Source organism: Phocoena sinus, chromosome 7, assembly GCF_008692025.1.
Source record: "Phocoena sinus isolate mPhoSin1 chromosome 7, mPhoSin1.pri, whole genome shotgun sequence".
NCBI classification, from domain to species: Eukaryota; Metazoa; Chordata; class Mammalia; order Artiodactyla; family Phocoenidae; genus Phocoena; species Phocoena sinus.
In genome coordinates, this window is record NC_045769.1 from 28,137,251 (window position 1) to 28,160,528 (window position 23,278).

The 23,278-nt window shown below is 36.2% G+C and overlaps 1 protein-coding gene across 1 annotated transcript in view; it reads right to left on the reverse strand.

Moving 5' to 3' along the window:
* Nucleotides 1-23,278, reverse strand: part of PTH2R (parathyroid hormone 2 receptor) — a 105,811-nt gene that overhangs the window by 43,525 nt on the left and 39,008 nt on the right. Inside the window, exons 3-6 of the mRNA XM_032637652.1 lie at nucleotides 11,553-11,663; nucleotides 11,323-11,444; nucleotides 3,493-3,590; nucleotides 28-217 (exon numbers count right to left, since the gene is read on the reverse strand). Of these exons, the coding sequence (XP_032493543.1) occupies nucleotides 28-217; nucleotides 3,493-3,590; nucleotides 11,323-11,444; nucleotides 11,553-11,663 (521 nt within the window). The remainder of the gene's footprint in view (nucleotides 1-27; nucleotides 218-3,492; nucleotides 3,591-11,322; nucleotides 11,445-11,552; nucleotides 11,664-23,278) is intronic.

A 23,278-nucleotide genomic window follows, 5' to 3' on the forward strand; every position in this document is an offset into this window, starting at 1 on the left:
GCAAGGGCTCATGGTGAAAACACTTACATATTGTGATTTGTCCACAAGAGGCACTTCTACAGAACTCTGTAGGTCATCTTGCATTATCAGGGACTGCAGCTCCTTTACTCCTATGTGAGCATGGACCACTCTGTCCTTGACAAAGATGCTTGCAGCTCTCAGCATGAAAGACACAAATAAGTGCATGTGGATATAGTTCCTCGTACAATGCAATCGTCTATGGAGAGAAAATATTCAGTATTTAGATTTGAATAAAATTAGAAATGCAGAAAGAAAATACATAAATGAGCTCAAACTCCTCCCAAAAAAGAAGAAATAAACCTGAACAAAGAAACAATTGGGGTCAAAAACTAAAATGTAGCTTTTTGAGAATTAATTTCAAATTTATCCTGATCAGCTACCATGGTTATCCAGATTATGCAGTGTTAAATATTATGCTAAATTATACTATAGCATTACATTATACTATATATTAAGGTAATAAATAATCGATGGAGAACCACCTTGAACAGGGATAAGCCTTATTAAAACTGGAATGTTCACATTTGCAATATATTCTCTATATGAAAAAGATATTTTGATAGAATTACACAGTTTTATTTCCTAGGAATGTTAGAGAGAAAACAAGCTTCCTTTAATATAAAAAACTTTGGAATTATAAAAGGATCTTAGACACAAGTTAAGTCAGTAACATACTCAGGAGTAGATATAGCAGCATCAACTAGTACAAAAAGGTAACTCCAAAAAAAAAGATTTCTTTTAAGTTTGATTAAAACAAAATCAAAAACACCAGGAAAAGGGATGTATAATCTGGTCAAAAGGCCCAGCTCTACCATTGCTTGACTATGAAAAAAGCTGAGCTTTCGTGTACAATGAACACACTGATACTATGTCTCTTCCTGAAAAGACAAAGTACTCAAGTATAAGGAAGTAATAAATGTTTTAATCCAGAAGAAAAAGAAGAAATGTTTTAATCCAGTAATATATTTTTATATTTCATTATATAGAAAGAATCTACTGTTAAATACTCTGATAAACTATTATGTAAACTGAGGAATTATTACTTAGTCATTTGTATCCTCCTGAAATTTCATGTAACTTTTATTCTCATAAATATCTATCTATTATTTTGAACAACCACAGCTAACTTTGATGTAATGGAATGAACTCTGGATCCAAGCCAGAAGATGAAGGTTCTGTTTCCAGCTGGACCACCTATGACCTTGTGACTTTGAACACTGAGCTTCAGTTTCTTGTCTCTCAAATGAGATCATCCCTGCCAAGCCAACTTCACGAGGTTATTTTGAGGAACCCCTCTACAACCCCACAAATGTGATCGTGTTACCCTTCTATTCACAAACTTCATTGGCTCCCTGTACACTACCTTATAAGACAAAATTCAAAGCCCTTGACAAGAGCCTGTAAAACCTAATGCTACAAAATCTAGTTTCTCCCTGGCCATTCCCATATGGCCACTCCTCCCTATGCATCAAATGCTGCATTCATATGGGACCCTTCTATATTCCCTGTGTATACTCTGCTCCTTTGTGCCTCTGACCTTTGTACATTCTGTTCCCATCATTTGGAATGTGCCAAATTCCTTCTCATCATTCAGTATCAGCTCACACACCAGTTGTTCTGGGAAATCTCTCTCCCTTATCTTGTTAGTTTTAGACTAGTTCCTTAGTATTCCCAAAGCCCTTTATGAAACCTGCATTACAGTACTAGTAATATTTTAATTGATAATCATCTAATGTGCCATTTTCTCTCAATGGTGTATATACTACTTTTCTGGTCTTCAACATATCTTAACTTGGCCTCCATCAATACCAAAAAGGGACTATCACATGATAGAGAAAAATGCTTGTTGAACCAATGGACTAGTAAATCAATAAAGCAAATGCTTTGGAAATATAAACTACACCACTATACCACTACTATATGAGAAACTGTTGGAAGTGGTTGGAATATTACAACTAGTCATTATTTATTAATTCAACAAACATTTACTGAGCACCAGGACATATCAAGTACTACTGAGAGTGCAGCAATGAGCAAACAGAAAAAAATAAATGCCTACTCTTGTGTGGCTTTACATTCTAGAGGGAGAGACAAAAAATAAAAAGATAAATAAGTAAAACATCAGATAATACATTAGACAGCTATAAATCAGAGGAAAAAAGTAAACTAGGAAATAGGTATGAGAAGTTTCAAGGAAGAGAGGATTGTAAGATAATAGGAAACAAAATATAAAATTTTTCTTTTAGTTATAGTTTCTGTTAATTTCTAAATCCTCTATTTCCATTTTCTATTGTATCATCTAACCTCACTCCTTCTTTTCCTGCATATAATTTAGCACTAAATTTTTTCAATTGTACAATCTTAATTTAATATGTCTCAAAACTGTCCATTTCTATCCAATCCTCAAGGCCACTGCCCTAGGCCAGGCCACCATCTTCTTGTCCTGATGACTCTACTAGCATCTTCCAAATGGGCTTCCTACCACCAGTTCACACTCCACCTTACAATGCACGTTCCATGTCACTCCTCTGCTTAAAATCCTTCATGGCTCCTCACTGGCTCTTAGGGTGAAGTTCAGATTCCATATACAAGTCTCAATACCTTCCCAGGCTGCTTACCTCTCTAGCCTCAGTGTCCATCACCTGCCTACAGCAAAATTCTCAATTCTCAGATATTCCATGTTTTTTCTTGATCTAAACTTAGGTTTGGAACTCTCTCCTCAGTCTCCTCTTTTGGTTAAATTTTGTGTATACTCATGTGTCATTTGGGAAGTCTTCTCTCTTGTCCCTCCTCTGTCCTCCCAAATCACTATAAGCCACCTGAATCACAGCACTTCTCAAACTGTAAACTCATTGTTTTCTCAGCTATTTGTGTCACAAACCAGCTGCAAGCATCAGCCTATACATGTAGTTCACTGTTTTATCTCCATATTGGCTTTCAAAATTCTTTGTTGACTTAGATTAAGTTGAATTGAATTAGACAAAAGTTTAAGTGGATAAAAATTAAACCACAGCAAAAGCAATATATACTATTTCTTTATATATGATATCAAATCAATTAGAGATTATTTTAAATGAATTTCTGTCCTATGGCACCAAAATCACTTGGGAAACGTGAAATAAGTCTTTACATCATGAGTGAAAATTTTTGTAACTCACTTGACAATAGTCTGCGTCACTTTGCAAAAATATACTACAGTGCAGATCTATTGGCTTAATGGTTTCATACTTTGATGCTTTAAGTTTTTAAACAAACAAACAACAAAGAAGAACCCTGAATTTTTCATCAAAAATAAATTGTCAAAGTCAAATAATTTTACACTACAAAGTCAAATAATTTTACACTAGGCCGAATTCAGAAACTTGTGTTTGGGAAAAGTATTTGGAGGTACAGATTATGAGAGGTCTGTGTCTTTGATGAATAAGAAACAGAACTACCCCTTCATGGAGAAAGTGACTGGGAATCACTCACCTGAAGTAACCAATGATGAGAATAGCCACAGCCAGAGATCCAAAGGAGACAGAGTAACCAATAGTGTACATGACATAGAGGCGTTCAAAGAATTCTTGCTGGAGGGCAACAGATTTAATCAGAAAAGCAGGTTTGAACAAATAATTTGATGTAGATAAACTCAAAAATCATGCTTTTAACCTCCTTAAAGATAGGCAACGTGTGACCACATTCGTATAATATACAGGTTATTTTTCTGGCCTTCCTTTTACTCCCTAAATTCAAGTCAGGGTTAAAGATATAATTAAAATATTTGGCATTTCTTCTTGCTTAAGTGAGGCCAAATTCAATGTTACAAAATTTACTTCATGTATTTTTACAGTGTTCATTTTAACTAATTGGAACTGTATATCTAACATGTGATATTTGGAGTAAATAAAACACATATTACAGACTATTTTAAAACTGGTAAAAAAAATATGTCACTTTTGGAATATTAGTTCTAGTTTTCTTTAGCTTTTTTATTGAGCTGTAGTTTACATGAAGCAAAATGTGCAGATTTAAAATGAGCAGTTTGATGGGTTTTGACAAACCAAGTTCGTTGTGCCACTTGCTAGTCAAAAATCCACCCACCATCCACCCCCAGGTAACTACTGTTCCAATTTCTGTCACCACAAATTGGCTTTATCTGTTCATGTACTTCATGTATTTCTCAACTGTTCTTATATTTCTTGGAATTATATAGTATATACTCTTTTTGTCAATATACTGTTTTGATATTCACTGATATTGTTGCATTAATCAATGGTTCATTCCTTTTTTTCTTTGTATTTTAAAATAACTCTAGATTCAAAAGAAGTGGAAAAGATAGTAAAAAGGGTCCTATGTACCCTTCACGCAGTATCCTCCAATGCTTACATCTTACATAAGTTCACTAAAATATCAAACCAGGAATTTGGCATTGGTGCAGTTCATGTGTTTACAGTTTTGTGTCATTTTATTACATACGAAAATTTTTGTAACCTTCTCTGCAATCAAGATACAGAACTATTCCATCACCACAAAGATGTTCCTTGTGCTGTTTCCTTTACAGTCATACCTACCCTGTTCCTCTCCACCATCCTTATCACCTGCCAAACATTAATCTGTTTTCTATCTCGATAATTTTGTCATTTCATAGATGTTACAGAAATGAAATCATACAGAACATGATCTTTGAGATTGGTTTTTTTCACTCAGAGTAATAACCTCAAGATGCATTCAAGTTGTTACACATACCAAGTTTGTTCTTTTTTATTGCTACATAGTACTGCATGGTATGCATGTGACCTACATATACCATATTTGAAAAGAGTTTCAAACTTTGTAGATAACATACAAAGTTGGGTCATGTTTTTTATAGACTCTTTCAATCTCTGTTAATTGGTATATTAAGACCATTTGCTTTTAATATAATATTGATATGTTAAGGCTAAGTCCATCATTTTATATTTTTATTTTCTGTTATGTTTTTCATTTCTGTGTTTTGCTTTTCCTGCCATCCCTGGTTACTTGAACATTTTGTAGAATTCCATTTTGATTTCTATTTTTGTATAGTGCTTTCGGTGGTGGCTCTCGGTATTACATTATGTAGCTTAATGTGGAAGATTTGATCATTGAATTTTCACCTTTCTTCTATTCTAATTAAACATTGAAAAGTATAAATCTTTCTCTACACTCTGATTTTGCTGTTTCCCACAATTTTTTATATATATTGAGCTTTCATATTTATTCAGTTCAAACTTTTGCCATTGGTCACATAATTTCCAACTATTTATGAATTGTATACATAGTTTAATTTATTTTCAATTAATTCTTTTGTGGTCAGAGAACATACTCCATAAGATTTTAATCTTGAGATTTATTGAAACTTGTTTTATAGCCCAGCATATGTTCCATCTTGATAAAACTTTGGTGAGCACTTTAAAAGAATGTAAATTTTGCAGTTATTGTGAATACTAATCTACAAATGTCAATTTATTCAAATTGTTTGAAATATATTCTATAGAAGGTTTTGTCCAATTGTTCTATCAATTACTAAGAAAATGGCATTCTTTAAAATGTCAACATGCTGTAATTTGGTTATTTCTCCCTTTAGCTCTGACAAATTTTGCTTCATGTAATTTGGAGCTCCTAAATGCATGTATATTTAGGATTATTTCCTCTTGGTAAATTGATTCTTTATAATTTGAAATGTCCCTCCGTCTTGGTAATTACATTTATCTGTGTCTTTATATTTAGAGTATATTTCTCAAAGACAGCAAACTACTGATTCATACTTTCATTATCCATTCTGACAACCTCTGCCTTTTAAGCGAAATGTTCAGTTCACTTACCTTGAATACAATCATTGCTATGGCTGGGTTTAAATCTAACATACAGGTATTTGCATTCTAAATGTCCTATCTCTTCTTTGTTCCTCTGTACCTACTTCCTTACCTTTTATTGGGGGGTAGGGGATGGGGAAATCAATCAAGTATTTCTTAGTATTTCACATGTGGGTTTGTCTTGTTTTGTTTTGGGGTGGGGGGCAGCTTAAGGGATCTTAGTTCCCTGACCAGGGGTTGAACCCTGGCCCTTGGCAGTGAAAGCTTGGAATCCTAACCACTGGAATGCCGGGGAATTCCCAAAACTTGTGTTATGTTTTAGCAGTTACTATAGAGATTTGGTTATGCATCTGAACTTATTAGAGCCTACATTTAAGTAATATTGAACTATTTCACCATTATAAATAGAACTTTACAATCATGTACTCAATTTTGCTCCCCTAGCCTTTGTACCTTTCAGATTTTGTTCTGCATAATTTATAAACCCCAATAAGAGGCTATTATGTTTGCTTTAAGCAGTCAACAAATTTTAAATGAATTAAATTATAGATATAACGATAGATATAAACATAGCAATAAATAAGGATAGGTATATAGTTTTGTTTATTATTTTAGTCTGCCATTTTTATCCACATATACACCTGTTCTGGTACTCCTCATGCCTTTCTGACAATCTATGCTTCCATCTGGTATATTTCTCTCCTGCCTAGAGAATGTTTTTGAGCATTTCTTATACTGAAAGGCTGATGAAAATAACCTGTCTCGGATATTTTCTGTCTGAAAAATATCATTATTTTGCCTCCGTCTTAATGAATATTATCACTTTAAAGATATCATTCCATTGTATTCTGGCCTCCACTGTTTATTACTAAAACACAGCATCTTTTTAGTTGTTGCTCCCCTGAATATAATGTGCCCTTTTTCTCTCACTGCTTTTAAGATTTTCTTTTTACTTTGATTCACAGCAGTTTAACTATGATATGTCTAAGTATGGTTTTCTTTTTATTTACCCTGCATAGTATTTGCTGAATCTCTGGAACCTGTGGATTGATTTGTTTCATCCACTTTAGAAAATTATGGGCTATTGCCTTCTCAGATATTTATTTTGTCCTATTCTTTCCCTCTCTCTTTACCTCTAATTTCACATATGTTTAGACAATTACATATTATCTCACAGTCTCAGATGGTTCTGTTTTTTTAATTTATTTTTTCTCCTAATGCTTCAGTTGGATAATTTTTACTGACCTCTCTTTAGGTTCACTGATCTTTATCATGCTGTGTCCAGTTTGCTGTTGAGCATATCAAATAACTTCTTCATTTTTTAACTGAATATTTCAATTCTACAATTTCCTTTTTCTTTAAGTTTTCATTTCTCTGCTGATTTTCCCACCTGTTTTATGCACATTTTTCACTAAATCATCTAACATATTTATAATAATTATCAAGTTCTCATCTGCAAATTACAACATCTGGATCATCTGTTTCTTCCTGCTTTTGTTTTTACTCTAGATTTTGGGTCCTTACCTTGTAATTTTTTATTACACTACAGGCATTGTAGGTAAAAGAAGAGTAAGGACTGGAGTATGTAATATTAACAGCCTGAAAAGGGCAGTCCTCTTCCTCTACCAGGCTTCTTGGGTTGGGAGGATGGATTACTTTGTTTTTAAACTGGGATTGGGTTTGCTGCAGTGCTTTGGTTTTTTTGTTTTTATGATTCCCTTTATCCTGATTTTAGGTTTTGAGAGCAGATTCGAGACTTTTCCTTCAGCAGATTGTGGGATCTGAGCACCAGCAGCCTCTAGTGGCCAGTATATGGGTTTTAGTCCATCTGACAGTTTTCCAAGCCACAGGACTCTTTCTGCTTTTTGAACCATCCATCAGCTTTGGAGCTGCTGGAAATTTCACTTTACTCTCCAGCTCTGCCCTGGGCTTTCTGCATCTCAGAAGATGTCACTCCATTATGCTGCTCTGCTCCAGTTCTCAGCTAGCCACTGCCTTGCTTTGGATGAAGACATCATGTGCCTAGGAAAGATCTTTCTCAGCTCTATTTTGTCAGGCTGCTGCCTTTCACTTAGTGAGATTTGTCATCTTGGGGGTTTGTCTCAGCTTTCCTGCCCTCCCCCTGGTCTATGAGCTGCAGCAGTCATGCACTTAAAGAGAGCCACAGATACCCCAAGAGATGTCTCTTAGCTCCTCTGTTCCATGCCATGCCTTCAGCTTACAACTACCTCTCATTCTGTGAGGGTCCTACGCACATCTTGGGAAATTTCTCTTGGCTCACCTGCTACACCCCAGCCTTTGGCACACTGGCTCTAGACACTCAGTGAAGGCTTATGGGAAAGAACTGGCTGATGGGTAATAGCTCACTGTGACTGGGGTTCATTCCTTGGAATTCTAAGCCCTTATTCCAGTCCTTGTCTGATAAAAGTTGTTTTAAAAGTCTGGTTCTTTTCTTTTTATCCCCTTCCATAGCCTGGTTGCTCCTCTTCTGGTGCAGAGCCAGGGATAAATGCAGCCATAGGTCTTTTCTCTCATAAGAAGGGCTTTCCCACTTCTGCAATAAGTTTATTTAGACTTCTTGCCATCCTCAGCTTACTGACAGGTTTTTACAAATTATTAATTTTGCATCTTACTCAACTTATTCTTATTGTTGCAACTTCCCACACCCTGACTTTGTCTCTTGTTTCTGTTTTAAAACATTTATTACATATTATTTTCTCTTAATAAAATGTTAAACTTTTTATAGAAAATATCTGGAAAATGTGTAAAATACAAAAAAGGAAGGAAAAAAATTCCCTAATTCCCACCAAGCAAAAAGAAACACTGTATTTCATGTATTTCTTTTCACTCTATTTCTATGTATCATTTCCTACTGTTTTGAATATTTGCATTCCCAATTTATATATAAGTTTATTATCTGATTTTTTTTCCTGGTAACTGTATAACAAAGGAGTTTCCCAAGACCACAAACTCTTGACACAAACTATATATTTGAGCTTATTTAACCATTTCTTCATTGGAAATTTAAATTCTTCAGAATATTCACTATAATAATTAATGGTTCAATGAATATTATTCCATTCAGTTCCCCCCATTTCAAATCTTCATGCTTGAATCTTAGAATTATAATTATAAGATCAAAGGATATGACCCCCTTGAAATTTCTTAATATATATTGTTAATTTACTGTCCAAAAGTCCATATAACCTTTAGACATGAGATATATGGTAATTTCTACAGTATGTTACTATTTAAAATATCATACTCTAAAGAATTTAACAACCTCATGGTCCATCATAAGAGTTTTCTTGCTTTTTTTATTAAAAGTAATTAGCTCATTTTGTCAAGTCAATGATATGGGAATTATTTAAAGAACAAAACAATAGATGTTTTAAAAATCTTTACCTTATGTTCCCTATAAAGATGTGGCATTTATTCTAAATGCACTTTTTCATTTTTACCTTTTTTTATGCAAAAACTCTGATTATAACCATTAATAATTAATATCTCATAAGTAATATCATTTTGCCCTACACTATATCAAAACTTTAGAAGGTATCCAGTTTTCTTATTAAAAGATATTTACATTCTTAAGTTTTCTCAAGTTATTGCTTAAGGGTTGTAAACAATAGAAAACACTCTTTATATTTTTGATTAAGGAGATAAAATTACTTACACTAACAAAATCAAATTTTTCAGTTAACTTTTAAATCATGTTTATATAAAATAGTATATATTTTGGGTATTTCACCATCCTTAGCTATTTTGATTCTTGGAATACATAGTAATTAAAAAGAATGGTTGTAATATTCTGAATAGAGTTAAGTGTAAATAAAATCATGATATAATTTAATGGCCATTTAAAAGCTGTGAAGACTTGCCCTTATCATCATTTAATGCACAAATTCATAGCAGAGTATACTAACTATTGTGAATGTTTATTTATATCAATGAAATTGAAATTATTTTGAAGTATTTTATATTAAGTCGTTGTTGGCTTTGGTTCCATTGTAGAGTACATAATTGTCTCCTCACATCGACTAATTTTATCTAAGAAGCATGTCAACAGTGAAATACAAAACTGAGGTCTTTTGGCAATTTACTAAAGAGTCATTAAGGTGGTAGCGCTTTGTGCTAGAAAAAAAGTTAAGAAAAGAAGCTCTGACTATTAATGCAAAATCAAACAGGGACTTTCCTGGCAGTCCAGTGGGTAAGACTCTGCACTTCCAATGCTGGGGGTGTGGGTTTGATCCCTGGTCAGGGAATTAAGATCCAACATGCCGCTCAGCATGGCCAAAAAACAAAAATCAAACGAAGAAAACTCCAACTTACCACTTCTTCCACTGCTCTCCCTCCCTCCCCACCAAAAAATAAATATCATCAAGCATAAAGAAAAATGTCTAATGTTAGGAGAGTTATGTATTATGACTGTTCTCAGGATCCTCATAAAATCATTTATACATCAACTTACCATGTTCATTCCTAGAATCATATGCTTATAGCATCATGCATTTTACTGACGAGGTCTGCGTGATAGGAATTTAGGCATAACTTTTAATCCACCACATATAACCTAAAAGTAACTATCTAGAAGTTTTTGAAATTTACATATGATTACCATACCGGAAACAGCACTGAACCTGCCATGATCCAGCTGTGTCACTTTGACCAACACTTAACTTTTGGTTCTGAATTGCCTCACACGCGTAAAATTAAGGTATTGTGTGAGAAGACCTATAAGACACCCCTTGCTCCTCTTTAATTCTGAAACTCTAATCGTTCATATACTAATGAAATCACCTGCTGGCAAATCTTATGATATGGAAAATACATCTCAAAAATACAAAGCTCCTCCAGGAATAGAGTGAGATGAGATGTAGCCATTCATAGGTAACCAAGAAAAATATCATGCATCACTTTGCTGACTACCAATTTGAATTTTTATACATAAATAATGTAGCATCATATAGTGTAATGTAAACATAATATAACAGACACATATTTATAAGTATATATGCATATATCTCAGCCAGGTCACTCTAACCTAAGGAAAATATCAAAATGTTTCAGGTCCTAAAATAGATAATGAATGAGAACCTACTGTATAGCTCAGGGAACTCTACTCAGTGCTCTGTGGTGACCTAAATGGGAAGGAAATCCAAATAAGAGGGGATATATGTACATGTATAGCTGATTCACTTTGCTGTACAGTAGAAACTAACACCTTGTAAAGCAACTATACTCCAATAAAAATTAACTTTTAAAAAATAAAATAAAATACTAACTTCTTAAAACAGGAAAAAAAAATGTTTCAGATCCTAGACCTTTCCTTAACTAGGTATCTGAAAAGATTCCAACCTTGCTTTTATCTTTTTTGATCTTTGTGTCATATAATATAAGGATTTTTATAATAGTGGTTGACAATCAAGAATTGTATAAAGACTTTTGCTTTCCCTTAGGGGTTCACAAATACAGATACCATTACCTTTCCTATGCTGATATCTGGCTGCAGAAAGTGAAGGCAGTCTGAATAATTAGCCCATGTTTTATTTAAACTGTGCATAAAATCCCATGTTCCATTGGGGTTACAGTGTCGGAAAGCAACTCCTGTGAAGACATGAAGAAAAACACTGAGACTGCTCAGTTCTTGTAGAGTCCATTATAAAAAAAAAAATATTTCTATTCCAAATTAATCATTTCAGAAAAATTCAATACCTTTATGATTGAAGTCGTAAATATAAGGAGGGCATGGGACAGCCAACATTTTCCCCACTGTTCCTCTAGGCCAACAGATGAGTCCATCCCATTCTGGGAAACAATTTCCCTCTGATAAGGAAAAAAATTAAAAAGCAAATAAACAAAGATGCAGTTAGAAGCAGAGAATGAATGCATTCAAAAGACAAAATTTCAGGTCACTGCCTATGTAAAACACAGACACTGTAAAACAAATCGGTAGTTTTGGAAACTAGAATGGGGTAGATATGATGCAAATATCCCAAAACTCATCCATCTCACCTCATCAAAGGCCCATTGATAGGAACATTTGATTTGCATAAATTAAACATATTTTAGTGACTCCAATATATATGAGTTATAGCAATTAATATATAAGAAAGACACAGACCTACTAGAGAATGGACTTGAGGATATGGGGAGGGGGAAGGGTAAGCTGTGACAAAGTGAGAGAGTGGCATGGACATATATACACTACCAAACGTAAAATAGATAGCTAGTGGGAAGAAGCCGCATAGCACAGGGAGATCAGCTTGGTGGTTTGTGACCACCTAGAGGGGTGGGATAGGGAGGGTGAGAGGGAGACACAAGAGGGAAGAGATATGGGAACATATGTATATGTATAACTGATTCACTTTGTTATAAAGCAGAAACTAACACATCATTGTAAAGCAATTATACTGCAATAAAGATATTTAAAAAAAGAAACATCAGAATTCATTGAGAACAATTTCTTTTTTATTAATTTTTATTGGAGTATAGTTGCTTTACAATGTTGTGTTAGTTTCTGCTGTACAGCAAAGTGAATCAGCTACACATATATGTATATCCCCTTTTTTTAGACTTCCTTTCCATTTAGGTCACCACAGAGCACTGAGTAGAGTTCCCTGTGCTGTACAGTAGGTTCTCATTAGTTATCTATCGGATAATATCGCTTATACATGGAATCTAGAAAAAGGGTACAAATGAACTTATTTGCAAAGCAGAAATAGAGACACAGATGTAGAGAACAAACGTATGGATACTAAGGGGGGAAGGGGGCGGGGTGGGATGAATCGGGAGATAAGAACAATTTCTGTTCGTAAAAGTCTATCATAGTTGTAGCTACATATTTTACCCTAGACTTTTTTTTAAATTGCTGTTAAAACATGTGACACATGAAACAGATTGAGCTTCACAGGTAAGCTCCAAGATTTGGGTTTGCCCTTTTACCAATTACTAGTAATTTCTTTGAGTCTCACACTCATCTTACACAAAATTCTCAGAAACTCTACTCTCCTTGAGATGAATCCAGAACCTTATTAATTCTCACAATGTCCACTGCCAAACCCCTGGTCCAAGCCACCACATCTCCAGACTGAATTACTGCAATGGCCCCCAATGGGTCTTCTTGATTCCATTCTTGCTCTCCTCTCATTTATTCTTCATACAATAGCCCCAAATCCTCCAAAGGCTTCCCATCTCACTCTGAGCAGAAGCCGAGTCTTTCCAAGGCCTAATGGCCCCTCAGGATCTTCTCTCTCCCCTGGCTTATTCCCCACTCACCCACCCCAACCCATACTCCTTATCCCCTTTCCTACTATAGTTTTCACCTGAGCTCTCATCACCTTCCACTATTAAGTGTTATTTATCATTTTCTTAAACCATAGGATTTAAGGAGCTTGAGGGTGAGGAATTTTGTTTGTTTTTTTTAGTTAATTTTTATTGGAATATAGCTGCTTTACAATGCTGTGACAGCTTCTACTGTACAGCAAAGTGAATCAGCTATACATATACATATATCCCCTCTTGTTTGGATTTCATTCCCATTTAGGTCACCACAGAGCACTGAGTAGAGTTCCCTGTGCTATATTGTAGGTTCTTATTAGTTACCTATTTTATACATAGTATCAATAGTGTATGTATGTCAATCCCAATCTCCCAATTCATCCCACCCCCGCTTCCCCCTTGGTATCCATATGTTTGTTCTCTACGTCTGTGTCTCCATTTCTGCTTTGCAAATAAGATCATCTATATCATTTTTCTAGGTGCCACATATATGCATTAGTACATGATATTTTTTTTCTCTTTCTGGCTTACTTCACTCTGTATGACAGTCTCTAGGTCCATCCACATCTCTACAAATGGCCCAATTTCATTCCTTTTTATGGCTGAGTAATATCCCATTGTATATAACGTACCACATCTTCTCTATCCATTCCTTTGTTGATGGACATTTAGGTTGCTTCCTTGTCCTGGCTATTGTAAACAGTGCTGCAATGAACATTGTGGTACATGACTCTTTTTCAGTTATGGTATTCTCTCAGTATATGCCCAGGAGGGGGATTGCTGGGTCATATGGTAGTTCTATTTTCAGTTTTTTAAGGAACCTCCATACTGTTCTCCATAGTGGCTGTATCAATTTACATTCCCACCAACAGTACAAGAGGGTTCCCTTTTCTCCACACCCTCTCCAGCATTTGTTGTTTGTAGATTTTCTGATGATGCCCATTCTAACTGGTGTGAGGTGATACCTCATTGTAGTTTTGATTTGCATTTCTCTAATGATTAGTGATGTTGAGCATCTTTTCATGTGCCTCTTGGCCATCTGTATGTCTTCTTTGGAGAAATGTCTATTTAGGTCTTCCACCCATTTTTTGATTGGGTTGTTTGTTTTTTTGGTATTGAGCTACATGAACTATTTGTATATTTTGGAGATTAATCCTTTGTCAGTTGGTTCCTTTGCAAATATCTTCTCCTGCCTTGTTTCATGCGTTTGCCACTCTGTGTTTTTCAGGACTCGCTTCCATTAGTTGTGTATGAAACTTTCAAGAAGAGAGCCTATCAGCCATGTCATATTCCAACTTACCCAAAAGAGACTATTTTTCATGAGTGCTGTATTCATTTTCCATTGCTTCCATAACAAATTAGCACAAACTTAGCAGCTTCAAGTACCCCAAATTTATTATCTCACTCTTTCTGTAGGTCAGAAGTCCGGTGAGCTCAGCCAGACCTCTGCTTATAGATTCACAAGGCTGAATCAAGGGCTGGGCAGCACTGTGATGCTTTCTGAGGCTCTGGGGGAGAATCCATTTCCTTACTCATTCCAGTTGTTGGTAGAATTTACTTCCTTGTAGTGATAAGACTGAGGTTCCCATTCCCTTCCTTGCTGTCAGCTGAGGGCTATTCCCAACTTCTGAAAGCCACTTGCATTCCATGGCTCATGGCCCCCTTCCTCCATCTTCAAAGTCAGCAAGGGAGGTCAAGTCCTTCTCACATTTCAAGTCTCTCTTCCATTCTTTTTTTCCATTACTGACTATTCCGCCTTCCTCTTTCACTTTTAAGAACCCATGTGATTACATTAGTCCCGTCCAAATAATCCAGAATAATCTTCCTATTTTAAGGTCCACAACCTTAATTCCATCTGCAATGCCCTTTTGCCCTGTAATATAACATACACAGGCAGAACACCAGATATTAGGGTTTGGACATCTTTGAGGGGACATTATTCTGCTACCACAAGTACCATTACAGCTCTCTCAATTTTTTAGTTACCAATTACACTAACTGTAGCTGAGGATTTTTGTTATAGCTAACATTCGTTATGTCGAGTTGTTCAGTTTTGAATAGTCAGCATGATAGAACCTCATACAAACATCGATTTCTACAGAAAAGAATTCAGCATAAACCTGAAATTAACTTGCTAGTGTCCACCGTATCACATGGAAACAAGTACTTGATTTGCTTTGTGAATTGCTGAAGCAACAAGAAAAAGAAAATATCTTCCCTCACCACATTGTTCTCATAGAAGAGAATGTTTCTTGGAAACAGCCTCACTTTGCTCTCATAATAAAAGCCTGGGCTTTGCATATTGCAAGTAACCCGGGAACTCATTACGCTGGCTCCTGTTTCTGGTATACGGCTTCACCTGCTTCTTTCCACCATGACCTGCTTTTTGTGTGTTTATCTTCCTTCTTGTTTAAACAGAGTATAATGAATCAATCTCTTCCATAAACTTTGCACTAGATACTCTTCTACGTCTTGATAGCATTCCATATGGTTTCCCACCCATTCACTTTATCTTTAATAAGTCATGCATCCTTATTTATCTGGATCCAATCCTTTACCAGATACAGTATCTATGGTGCAATCTACATAAAATGGACCCAGACACATATTCCTGTGTTCTTGTAACTAGTTGTCCCTCTAAAATATATGCTGCAATGTCACGTGAGATTTTCTGACAAGAGTTGATCATGTGATGGACTAAGGTCTTCACAGAAGTCTAAAAGTCAATGACCAGTTTATTCTATAATTATGTAGTTTTTAAACTGCAATAAAGAACACTGCTGATATTTTCCTTATGCTTTAAAGGAATCTTTTTTTTTCCCAAAAAGATACCAGTCCAAATATACATACAGTTCAATATCTAAGAAAACAACTCAATCAAAAATGGGCATAAGACTTAGACATTTCTCCAAAGAAGATATACAGATGGCCAATAGGCACAGGAAAAGATGCTCAATATCACTAATTATTGGAGAAATGCAAATCAAAACCACAATTAGTTATCACCTTACACCTATCAGAATGGCTATCAAAAAGTCTACAAATAATAAATGCTGGAGAGGGTGTGGAGAAAAGAGAATGTCCTACACTGCTGGTGGGAATGTAAATTGGTGCAACCACTATGGAGAACAGTATGGAGGTTCCTTAAAAAACTAAAAATAGAACTACCATACGATCCAGCAATCCCACTCCTGGATGCATGCACCCCAATGTTCATTGCAGCACTATTTACAATAGCCAAGACATGGAAGCAACCTAAATGTCCATCGACAGAGGAATGGATAAAGAAGATGTGGTATATATATACAATGTAATATTACTCAGCCATAAAAAAGAATAAAATAATGCCATTTGCAGCAACATGGATGGACCTAGAGATTATCATACTAAGTGAAGTAAGTCTGACAGAGAAAGACAAGTATCATATGATATCCCTTATATGTGGAATCTAAAAAGATGATACAAATGAACTTATTTACAAAACAGAAATAGACCCACAGAAATAGAAAACAAGCTTATTGGTTACCAAAGGGGCTTATTGGTTACCAAAGGGGATAGTGAGGTGGGGGTGGGAGATAAATTAGGAGTTTAGGATTAACATATACATACTACTATATATAAAATAGGTAAACAACAAGGACCTATTGTAGAGCACAGGAAACTATACTCAATATCTTGTAATAACCTATAATGGAAACAACATATATAACATAGATATATATATAAAACTGAATCACTTTGCTGTATACTTGAAACTAACACAACATTGTAAGTTAACTCTACTTCAATTTTAAGAAGTTTTTTTAAAATAAAATAGAATAGCATGTCCTTTAAAAAAAAAAAAGATACCATCCCACACACAGACATATTTCAAAATTCAGAAAACCAACACTCTCCCAGGAAAATGTTTCTGTAGATTATAATCATCTCTCTGGTGGCTCTTTGACAAAGAGAATAGTCAATATTCACAAAAGGTTGAAAAGATTGTGAAAGCCATGCCCTCATACAGCTAACATAGAGATCTTAAATAACATCTCTTTGATCATCATTTCACATTCTATGCGAGTACATACTTTCATTACTTAGCAAGAAACTAATAAATTGCCTAATGAGTCACCAAACTCCCTTTATAAATTAACACCATTAATTATACTCCCTGTAATCTTCTGTGTGTGCCAGGACAAACTGATCATTAGTGAAACTTGTCAAACCATGATATTTACACAGAGCAATCTAAAATTTGGAAAATATAACTTTGACTGTTTTCGGTTCTACAGTTACCCATAACATAATACAACCATACAATTGTGAAATAAAACTGAGATCATTAATATTTGAGGTTTTGTTCTTAAATACCTAAATAGTTGTATAACGAGGTATTTGCATTTATGTTTTCTTTTCCTTCTTTCATAGACAAGAAGAAAAATTATATTTTATTTTTATTATAAAATTTTCTTCAGAAATAAAACAGAGGATATTACATACCCACAATCTAGGATTTACAGTTGGTAATATTTTACCATATTTATTTCACCTAAATGAATGCTATGGTATTTTAAAGTAAGTTGCAGGCAGCATAACAGCTCACTCCTAAATATTCTGATATGCATCTCTCAATTTTAGGAGAATTTTAAAATGAAAACTTCTTAAATTAACTAGTGAATTCAAAATGTCATTTATCTTTTCACACTTGTAAAGTGAAGAAATGCTAAGTCAATTTACATATATAGACATTTTTCATTGAAAGGGAGACCAAAGTTCGACCAGATTTAATTCTATCCTATTGTATGGAGAAAGATCTCAAAGAAAGTGGCTTTTCTCTTTTAATATTTATTCATCTACACATTTCACATGAGTTGCACCATCACAAATTTTAGATGTTACATACGTTTACATCCAGATCTTTTACTCTTTTTAACTCTTGTGGTGTGTGACTGATTCCCAGTTGCTTGTCTTTGCTGACCCTATTCCCTCTGCCAGGAATGTCTTTTTACTTCCTCCTGTACACATCTAAATCCTACTCCTTTAATTTCAAGATTGCTCCTCCAGAAAGCTTTCTCTGATTCTTCCCTGATGAATTAGGATACTTTTTCAGTGGTTCCATAGTTGTGATACCTCTGTTGTTACACTTACACACCATCTGAAAGGTGTCTACTTCCCTTATTAGATCATCATTTCCATGGGGTAAGGACAGACTTTGATTCATTTTTTCCAGTGCTTACTACAGAAGCACCACACTGTAGGCACATAATATCTTTGTTGAACTGTTAAAGGGACAATAAAGATGATAATGTTGGACTAGATAGTCTTTAAGATAGCTTCCAGCTCAAAATTTCATGAGACTTCATAGAAAATAGTTCATTTAGCCCTCCTAGATAACAATCTTTATAAATGCCTTCATGACAGTGTTGCTCTTTGTTAGTAGACTACATGTTTGAGATATCAGGGTCAGTGTTCTTTAAAGGTAACGTAAGTGATTCCCCTTCCTAACATTATTAGTCTAGCCATTCAGAGAACTCTTTCCTAGTATAAGACACCTACAAAGGCTGATTTAATATAAAAACCTTCTTTGTTAAAACATGGCTTAGCTGGCTACAAATTAAAGGAATAAATCTGAGACCAGAAATTATTCCGTAGGATCAGTAGGCACTGCATTTGGGGCTTACATTAGAGGCCTCTACTGACTTATTGGCTAAGAGCTTGGATTTTGATTGTATTCTGGTAACAAAAGATGAGTCTGAGACCTGATGAAGTGGGAAACTGGACTGGAAACTCCTGTATAACTCCAGGATCCCCAAAATATGAACCCCTTAGTGAGTGAACAAGAAACAAAAGTATCTTTCAGAAAGAGATTGGCTTGTTTCACTCCTGGCTGCATTTAGAGTTGGACTAGGAAACAATGGAGAAAACGATTCTTCTCTGACAATTTCTAACCACAAGCTCACATTCATGTGTGGTCTAATATGTGGTCTTAGTTTAAACTGGAAATAGATCAACAGTTCCACTAGGCACCTTGCAGAAAACAGAAATTTTGGAAGAGTACCTCATTACATGAGTACCTTATAAGTTCTTTATCATAAGTCATTAGACACACAAGGAAATAAGCCCCCATGTGTGGTAGTCAGTATTGACAAGCAAAGTCTGTCGTTCTTTTAATATCAAATGCAGAATATAAAATATGTCTAAGAAGGAAAAAGAAAAGAGATTAAAATGATATTTAAGATAAAGAAACTATCAAAATTAAATAGGAAGATCCCAAAAAACTGAAAAATAGAATAATCAAAATTAGCTTAATGGATGGATCAAAGAGCCATTAGACAAAGCTGAACAAAGAGTTGGTGAACTGGAAAATATATTTGCAGAAATTAACAAAACAGCAGTAGAAAAACAAAGAAAAGGAAATCATATAAGACGTAAAGATACAAAGGGTAATGTGAGAAGTTCCCATACTTGTCTACTTAAAGTTCCAGAAACAGAGAATAGGAGAATAGGGGAGAGCAAATTTTCGAAGACAAAATAGCAAAACATTCCCACCACTGAAAAAAGACACAGAACCTTAGACTCCAGAAATCAAATGAACTCATACCTAAATACAGAATGAAACTGCAGAACATCAAAGTCAAAGAGAAACTCTTAAAAGGAGCCAATGAGAAAAACAAATCACCAACAAAGACTGAGAACTGATTTGTCAACAACAACAATGGAAGCCAGGGTGGAAAAGTAAAACAATATCCTTAGGAGCTAAAAGTAAACAATTCTCATCCAAGGATCATAAATCCAGAAAAACTATCTCTGAAGATTGAGACCGAAATAAATACCTTTTCAGACAAACAAAAACTGAGAGAATTCACTATAAGTAGATTCCAATGTAAAGAAATCCTTTAAAAAGATGTATTTCGGGAACACCTTCAAGATGGCAGAAGAGTAAAATACAGAGATCACCTTCCTCCACACAAATACATCAGAAATACATCTACATGTGGAACAACCACTACAGAACACCTACTGAACACTGGCAGAAGACCTCAGACCTCCCAAAAGGCAAGAAACTCCCCACATACCTGGGTAGCGCAAAAGAAAAAAGAAAACACAGAGACAAAACAAGAGGGACAAGACCTGCACCAGTGTGAGGTCTGCACCAGTGTGAAGGAGGAAAGGTTTCCGCACACTAGGGAAGCCCCTTCGCGGGCAGAGACGGTGGGTGGCAGAGAGGGGAAGCTTCAGAGCCACGGAGGAGAGCACAGCAACAGGGGGGTGAAGGGCAAAGCAGAGAGATTCCCACACAGAGGATCGGTGCCCGGCACTCACCAGCCCAAGAGGCTCGTCTGCTCACCTGCCGGGACGGGTGGGGACTGGTAGCTGAGGCTTGGGCTTCGGAGGTCGGATCCCAGGGACAGGACAGGGGTTGGCTGCGTGAACACAGCCTGAAGGGGGCTAGTGCACCACAGCTAACCGGGAGGGAGTCCGGGAAAAAGTCCAGAGCTGCCTAAGAGACAAGAGACTTTTTCTTGCCTCTTTGTTTCCTGGTGCGCGAGGAGAGGGGATTAAGAGCGCCGCTTAAAGGAGCTCCAGAGACAAGCGCGAGTCGCAGCTATCAGCATGGACCCCAGAGACGGGCATGAGATGCTAAGGCTGCTGCTGAAGCCACCAAGAAGCCTGTGTGTGAGCACAGGTTACTCTCCACACCGCCCCTCCCGGGAGCCTGTGCAGCCCGCCACTGCCAGGGTCCCATGATCCAGGGACAACCTCCCCGGGAGAACGCATGGTGCGCCTCAGGCTGGTGCAACGTCACACCGGCGTCTGCCGCTGCAGGCTCACCCCACATCCATATCCCTCCCTCCCCCCAGCCTGAGTGAGTCAGAGCTCCCGAATCAGCGGCTCCTTTAACCCCGTCCTATCTGAGCAAAAAACAGACACCCTCAGAAGATCTACATGCAGAGGTGGATCCAAATCGAAATCTGAACCCCGGGAGCTGTGCGAACAAAGAAGAGAAAGGGAAATCTCTCCCAGCAGCCTAAGGAGCAACGGATTAAATGTCCACAATCAACTTGATGTACCCTGCATCTGTGGAATACCTGAATAGACAACAAATCATCCCAAATTGAGGAGGTAGAATTTGGGAGCAAAGATATATTTTTTTTCCCCTTTTTCTCTTTTTGTGAGTGTATATGTGTATGCTTCTGTGTGTGATTTTGCCTGTATAGCTTTGCTTTTACCATCTGTCCTAGGATTCTGTCTGCCCATTTTTTTTTCTTTACTTAAAAAAATTTTTTTCTTAATAATTATTGTTTATTTTTATTTTAATAACATTATTTTATTTTACTTTATTTTATCTTCTTCTTTCTTTATTTCTTTTTTTTCTCCCTTTTATTCTGAGCCGCATGGAGGACAGGCTCTTGGTGCTCGAGCCAGGCATCAGGGCTGTACCACTGAGATGGGAGAGCCAAGTTTCGGACAATGGTCCACAAGAGACCTCCCAGCTCCACGTAATATCAAATGGCAAAAATCTCCCAAAGATCTCCATCTTAACGCCAAGACCCAGCTCCACTCAACGACCAGCAAGCGACACTGCAGGATACCCTATGCCAAGCAACTAGCAAGATAGGAACACAACTGCATCCATTAGCACAGAGGCTGCCTAAAATCATAATAAGGCAACAGACACCCCAAAACACACCACCAGACGTAGACCTGCCCACCAGAAAGACAAGATCCAGCCTCATCCACCAGAACACAGGCACTAGTCCCCTCCACCAGGAAGCCTACACAACCCACTAAAACAACCTTAGCCACTGGGGACAGACACCAAAAACAACGGAAACTACGAACCTGCAGCCTGCAAATAGGAGACCCCAAACACAGAAAGTTAAGAACAATGAGAACACAGAGAACACACAGCAAATGAAGGAGAAATGCAAAAACCCACCAGACCTAACAAATGAAGAGCAAATATGCAGTTTTCCAAAAAAAGAAATCAGAATAATGAGAGTAAAGATGAACCAAAATCTTGGAAATAGAAGGGAGAAAATACAAGAAACATTTAACAAGGACCTAGAAGAACTAAAGAGCAAGCAAAGAGTGATGAACAACACAATAAATGAAATTTAAAATTCTCTAGAAGGGATCAATAGCAGAATAACTGAGGCAGAAGAACGGATAAGTGACCTGGAAGATAAAATAGTGGAAATAACAACTGCAGAGCAGAATAAAGATAAGAGAATGAAAAGAATAGAGGACAGTCTCGGAGACCTCTGGGACAACATTAAATGCACCAACATTCAAATTATAGGGGTCCAAAAGAAGAAGAGAAAAAGAAAGGGACTGAGAAAATATTTGAAGAGATTATAGTTGAAAATTTACCTAATATGGGAAAAGAAATAGTTAATCAAGTCCAGGAAGCACAGAGAGTCCAATACAGGATAAATCCAAGGAGAAACACGCCAAGACACATATTAATCAAGCTATCAAAAATTAAATACAAACAAAACATATTAAAAGCAGCAAGGGAAAAACAACAAATAATGCATAAGGGAATCCCCATAAGGATAACAGCTGATCTTTCAGCAGAAATTCTGCAAGCCAGAAGGGAGTGGCAGGAAATATTTACAGTGATGAAGGAGAAAAACCTACAACCAAGATGACTCTACCCAGCAAGGATCTCATTCAGATTTGATGGAGAAATTAAAACCTTTACAGACAAGCAAAAGCTAACAGAATTCACCACCACCAAACTAGCTTTACAACAAATGCTAAAGGAACTTCTCTAGGCAGGAAACACAGAGAAGGAAAAGACCTACAATAATAAACCCAAAACAATTAAGAAAATGGTAATAGGAACATACATATCAATAATTACCTTAAATGTAAATGGATTAAATGCTCCGACCAAAAGACATAGACTGGTTGAACGGATACAAAAACAAGACCCATATATATGCTGTCTATGAGAGACCCACTTCAGACCTAGGGACACATACAGACTGAAAGTGAGGGGATGGAAAAAGATATTCCACGCAAATGGAAATCAAAAGAAAGCTGGAGTAGCAATTCTCATATCAGACAAAATAGACTTTAAAACAAGACTATTACAAAAGACAAGGACACTACATAATGATCAAGGGATCAATCCAAGAAGAAGATATAAAAATTGTAAATATTTA